Source organism: Acyrthosiphon pisum, chromosome X (genome assembly GCF_005508785.2).
Source record: "Acyrthosiphon pisum isolate AL4f chromosome X, pea_aphid_22Mar2018_4r6ur, whole genome shotgun sequence".
Classification (NCBI taxonomy): Eukaryota; Metazoa; Arthropoda; class Insecta; order Hemiptera; family Aphididae; genus Acyrthosiphon; species Acyrthosiphon pisum.
In genome coordinates this window covers 92896456-92902948 of record NC_042493.1, presented here as the reverse complement: position 1 = coordinate 92902948, position 6493 = coordinate 92896456, and the positions used below count along the sequence as shown (strand labels likewise).

The window sequence follows — 6493 nt, the reverse complement described above, 5'->3', positions numbered from 1 at the left end:
GAGAATAATTTATAACAGTATAAATACCACATAATTAATGATAAATTATCTAAAGTGTTTTATGAGAAGTGGCGCAATTATAATAATTATTTAGACACTGACATTGTCAGTAAAAAACGTGTCCAATAATTAATGATTGATGCAGGTGTGTAAAATAATCTAATAGGTATAGTTTACTATTGAGCTTTCCTGTTTAATTTAGCCGACTTCCGATTAAGTCTGATTTTTTTATTTTTTTAACATTATCTAAAGAATGAATACGAGAGCAAATAAAATGTATCCTCGTGACTATAAAAACAATACAGTAGATAAATAACATTTTCATCGAATGTTTATATTACTATATTTTCTGTACAAAGTAAAATTTTCAAAATATTTTGACTGGAGGATTTCAGTGCAATATTTTTTTCACTCTCCCAACATATACCTAGATACAACGCATTAATTTTAAATGGTTTTTTATGGTTTTTAAATAATCTTGGAGTTTTTTAATCATCGATTACAAAAATTATTGAAGACAATATTTTACATGTTATAATGAGTTTTATATTTTATTTGTATTTGACTTGAAAGTGAAAAACATTTTTGCACTTTAAATGGACACTAAATTGTTTAGAGATAATATTAAGGAAAATCAAAAAAATATTAGTCACAATAATATTTGTAATGGGGAATAATTTATTGTACTCTAAGATTTCTCATAAAGTTCAAAAAAAAAAGATTGAGTGAATGCGTGTTATCTCGTTTTTCTGTGTGGGCTAGAGATTAACAGTAGGCTGATATGTTCTACAAATTTTTATGATAATATTATTATATGGGTTTAAAAAAAAAAAAAAAAAAATGTTAAAAAATATTGAAGTCTTCGTATATTATCTTCGCTTTCTCTGAACCCATGTTATCACGTAACGGGCGCTCATTGCGCCATGTAGCCTTAATCATATCAGCTGCCTTCTCTGCGATCATAATGACGACGGCGTTGCTGTTGGCGGAGACCAGCGTTGGCATGACAGACGAGTCCACCACCCGGAGCCTGGATACACCGTACACCTCGAGCTGTGAGTTCACCACGGCAGTCTTGTCCCACTTGGGACCCATCTTTGCGGTACCCGCCTGGTTGTTTAAGGACACGGTGTAGTGTCGGACCATGCATTCCCAGAAGTCGTCTGAGTGTCGCGGCACGGCACTACAAACAGGGAACGGTACGTCATGCAGACGGCTGTCGAACTCGTGGAGAGGGTCGGTCTCGGCCAAATCCAACACAAACTTAATGCCCCTGACTAGCGTATCCACGTCCTCTTTTGCCGTCAGGTAGTTGGCCACGATCTTCGGATATTCGAACGGGTCGCCACTCCGCAACAGTATTTCACCTCGGCTCTTGGGTTTCAACAATATCTGCAGATATACAATAATGAAATGTTGATTATTTCCACAGGGCATGGCGATGGATGGGGGTGGGTTGTGATTCAGTATGTACCTACTATTGTTGCCCATTGGACTCTGAATATTCTTAGTTCAGATTTAGAGAATGATTATTATACAGTAAACATATTTTCAGCTATAATATAGGTCTATGCAATTACTATTTTATTTTTTAAATATCTAAAGAAAATAATCAAAAATAATTTACTAAAAAAAATTATATTTCTCGAACAGCGCACCAAGTACAAATAAATATCAAAAACAATATGCGCAATGAATAATCCGTGTTCAACGTGTTCTACGTGAAACATTTAATGAAAAACAAAAAAAATCGGAAAACAATTAAGGCAAGTAGGTACCTACCTAGCACAAATTATTATCGATGTATAAAATATTTAAGTATAATGAAAATATTTTGATTAAGCACATGTGTGTACACTATTAATTATCGTGTCGACTCTGATATACTCTATACAATTTAAATCTAAAATTTTCGTTTTTCATATTTTTTTTAAGACATTTTACTCACAGGTATAGCGGACCAAACGTCTTTGTAAAGAATCGATTTATACATTGAATCGTAATACGATTCTTTTAGCCCGTGAGCTTTCCACGTTTTGAATCCATTAAGACCAGTAACGGTGGAACCAGACACTAAGTTCAACCCAATGTCTGGTTGGTGTTTTGATAGATTGCCGCCGGGTCTTGAATTAATAAAGGCTAATCCTTCAACACCACCCATAATCGTTAGTACCCCATTGCGTTCTGCTGCATAGCTGTATATCGTATTGCCGGTTTCCGTTCTGTTATGCGTTAATGACACCTATACAACCAGCGAAAGATCATGTGGTTAAATTATAATTCAGTGTAGTGTGTATGTATAACGACCGTAATTACAATAGTTTTATAAGATAAAAATAAAAAAACTTTTTATCATTTTTAATTAATAAAGTATCACCTCTTGATTTGTCAAGAACGTCAGTCCGCCAAGTCCGATGTGGTCTTGTAGATTTTTTCCTACGTGACTTGAATTGAAAATAATAGGTATACCCATTTCTTCTAGATGATTTTCCGGACCTACACCCGATAACATCAGGAGCTGCGGAGAATTGATAGGGCCCGCTGACAGCAACACTTCTTTGTCCGCCCGAACGTAATACCTAGTGTGATTTTTGAACAGTTCGACACCGGTCGCGTTGAGTGTTACACTATCTATGACAACGCGTGTGACAAGCGTGTTAAGGATGACATGCAGATTTTTTCGCAGCTTGGCTGGTCTCAAAAACGCCTTAGCCGTACTGCACCTTGAACCATTTCTAATGTATCCTTGTGGTACCATAAAACCCGTTTGACGTTGGCCATTGACATCGTGTACATCGTATCCCATTTCTTGTACGGCCTCCATGAATGCTTCAGCTAATGGGGTATTGGCCGACGCGTTCGACACCGTCAGATAGCCGCCAGCCGAATGGTATGCAGTACGCGCTAAGGACGGATCTTTGTTGTCCTCAGATTTTTTAAAATAAGGGAGCACGTCATCGTACCCCCAACCTGTAATATGACCATATTTCGTCCAGTCTTCAAAGTCAAATCGGTTTCCACGCGCATACAACATATTGTTTATTACGCTGGACCCGCCTAAAACTCTGCCTCGAGACCACCTACACCTTTTTTCATTCATAGCTGAAATATAATATAATATATTTAATTAATTACACATAAAATATTTAATTATGTATATAGTACAGTATATGTTTATATGAATATTATATGTACCTACTATATCATGTTTATAGGAATTTTTAACATTTTAAGTATAATGAGGAATATCTTATATGAACGCAAAGTTAAAATTTCTAAGGCTATGTTTTTTTATGATTATACGATAAAATACATTTTGTCAGACTTAAAACCAGATTCACTGTATGTACATTTCATATTTTAGGATCACCAACTTATAAGTTATAGGTATTGGGAAAATTAAAGAGGTGGGCAAGTAGATTTCGCTCTGCTGTACAGTAGGTTACAAGTGGGTCACTGTATAATGGGTGGTATTAAATTTGAATTCAATGATATACTATCTTTGTACAAGAAAAACGATTCTGAGCAGAGACGGTATGTTAGTAAAGGTATAAGACATATTATATGCTTATCTTATGTATTAAAAAAAAATATTGACCTATATAGGTAGCTATAATAAATTCCAAATAAATAATATCACAATATTCAATAGGTACTTATAACGTGTTATACATCAACAATAAACCGTGATACTATCACAGATATATAATAGTATACTTTAGAAGTTTCAAGCATCCTCGAATAATATTATACAATCTTAACAAAATAACTAAAATAGTTATTCTAGGTTTTTTAATATTTTGTAATTTCGTCCAAATTTGAACTTCAAATGACTATAAAAATAAACTGTGTAAATGTACTTTTTTTTAATTTTTGGTAACAGAATTAACTATTTACGTGGAATCTTGTTTTAAATTTTGAATCCATAGTCCATAGATATAAAAGTTGAACATTTTATACATTTTTAACTACAAAATAATTAATCAATTTTAAATTTGATAAATGTTGTCAAAATTCGATCTTTCAAGGCTTATAAAAAAAAATTGTGCCTATGTATATTTAATATTTTTCAACTGCTAATGTAGTAATATATCAGAAGTCCTGTATTAAATTTTTATACTTTTTGGCCCAACAGATAAAACTTTATTGATATTCATAGAAAGAAAAAAATAAAAAAAATGAAAAATGAAATTTTATTGTCCGTAAACAGCTCAAAACAAATTAAAATATTTTGAAAATTGTATCAAGTATAAGAATTGATAAAATAAACATTCCGAGAAATTGTTATGTATCTACAGTTATTCGTTTTTGAATTACAACAAAATAAGAAAATCGCTACATGAGAAATCGAACGAATATCTAATCTTGTACAAATTTCAATTTCAAACGCTCATAAAAATTTAATTTGACTTTCCGATAGACATTTTTTTTTAAAAAAAAAGGTAGATAATCTTATAAGCAATCCTGTATTACATTCTCAAATCGTAGATTTAAAAAGAAAAATTTTTATGAATTCTCAACTCAAAATAATTTGCTAATTTTCGTAATTTTTCCGTATTTTGTCAAGATTTGAACATTAAATATGCTTATAAAAAAAAGCTGTGACTAAAAATTTTTTAATATTTTTCAAATGTCAATGTAACAATATAGTAGGAGCCTTTTATTAAATGTTCAAGTATTTTTACCCAACAAATAAATTTTTATTGACATTCATGGAAAAAAAAACTAATGTTTTGATTAGTTGGAAGCTGAAAATTTCCCTAAACAGTTCAAAACAAATCAAAATATTTTGAAAATTTTATCGTGTATAGAAACAACCAGAGAAAATGTTGTGTACCTAAGGTCATTTGTTTTAAAGTTTCTTCTTAATTTTTCTTTTGTTTTTCACGGCGCTTTTGAAAATTACTAGGAATTTTAAATTTTGACCTCTCCAATGCACCAACAATATTCACTTTCCCATCGAACAAGATACTGAAGTTGAAAATCGAAGCATTATTTCAACTTATTATCGTGTACAGACACAAAAAAAAAATAAAAAATAAAATAAAAATAAAAACACACATCATTTTAAAATCAATACATTCATCGCTCTACTCAGAATCTAAAATTGTAATATTTGTGTCATTTTAAAACTGTAGAAAAACTTTACAAAACTTTTGAATCATTGTTTATCAAAAGAGTACCTACAACATTTAAATAATACCACATTATTGTAAGACTGAGATATTATAATGTTACCTAAAGAAATTAAGAACACATTGAGTCTACAAATGTCCGTATATATTTATTTACAGTAGGAAGATACTTAAATATTACTCACCCAAACACGCTGTATCCTGAGATTCGGTTTTATATTTCCAGTCAATATCGGATAGTTGTTGGTGGGCAGCCAACATAGGCACTTCTGATAATATCGTTTCGTGTCCACCAGCTTCTATAAGTAATACACTCCAATGTTCAACTTCACTTAATCTACTCGCCAGCACCGCACCTGAAAATTATTTGTATTTTTATATTATATTAAACATAAGTATTTAACTTTGAAAAAATTATCAACTCGATGTCGTGATAATAAATGTACGAACGTAACAGTACAACGCACGTATTAGGTAGGTATATTATTATTATTTTATAAAATAACGATATAATATGTATTATTTTTACCTGCCGTTCCACCGCCGATAATAATGAAATCATAATGGCTCAAGATCGAATTCGCTGGAAGGTCTTTGATTCCCGATGCGTTATTATCACCCACATCGCCTCGGTGATAATAAATAGTAGTGGCATACAAAATGCCCAGAAAGTACATGTTCTTTGCAAGCTTTGGAAGTACTATCGTGAATGCCCGATCCATTTTTTTTTATTTCTTATTTCCACGTCACTTAAATGGTGTAAGCAGAGCACAAAAATAACACTCCCTTTGTATCAACTGTCAATTGTGTATTTAGCACGCTACCTATGTTGTTGTAATGGCTTCACTTCTATATGATCTAAGGGCCGTACAAAAATATTTTAAATTAGGTTATCATATTATGTTATCTATCTTTAGAATATACTTTAACTCTTAAGGGGATTCGATACCGATCGGTTTTAAAGAGTTCAATATAGGCATTTTTTTATGTGTGTAAATGTGTGCATATAGTAAGTGATCATTAGTTTTTAAAAGACTGTGTTTAAAATAAATAGTGGAGCACTCCCGCACGTGCACGTACATGTCAATAAAACATTATACACAGATATTAATAATTTTGTATTTTTTAGTTAAAAGTATAATAAGCTAGACAAAACTGCATGAGTTTCAACGGTCGAATTTTAATTCTGAAAAAAAGATCTTATTTACTTGATTTGTCCATTAATGATCGATCGAGGGTTTTTTTTCTAGTACGAAAATCTAAACTATTATGAATGTTTAAAAAAACAGTTTATGATTAAAATATCCTGAACTTTAATAATCAAAAGAAAAATGTCCGATCGATTACTAGTAGAATAA

General features: G+C 31.6%; 1 protein-coding gene across 1 annotated transcript; it reads right to left on the bottom strand.

Moving 5' to 3' along the window:
* Positions 1-600: 600 nt before the first annotated feature.
* On the bottom strand, positions 601-5812 carry LOC100167933 (glucose dehydrogenase [FAD, quinone]-like). Its single transcript, XM_008186998.2, has 5 exons — positions 5665-5812; positions 5321-5491; positions 2378-3102; positions 1949-2242; positions 601-1392 (listed from the first exon to the last, which is right to left on the bottom strand). The coding sequence occupies exons 1-5, from the start codon at positions 5810-5812 to the stop codon at positions 844-846; spliced, it is 1887 nt and encodes a 628-aa protein (XP_008185220.1). The 3' UTR covers positions 601-843.
* Positions 5813-6493: the final 681 nt, after the last annotated feature.

Coding starts and splice junctions, on each gene's coding strand:
- LOC100167933 (XM_008186998.2), bottom strand. CDS start 5,812: ATGTACTTTCTGGGCATTTTGTATGCCACTACTATTTATTATCACCGA. Junction 2,243..2,377: donor CGTTCTTGACAAATCAAGAG/GTGATACTTTAT, acceptor CTGGTTGTATAG/GTGTCATTAACGCATAACAG. Junction 1,393..1,948: donor ACGTTTGGTCCGCTATACCT/GTGAGTAAAATG, acceptor GTATATCTGCAG/ATATTGTTGAAACCCAAGAG.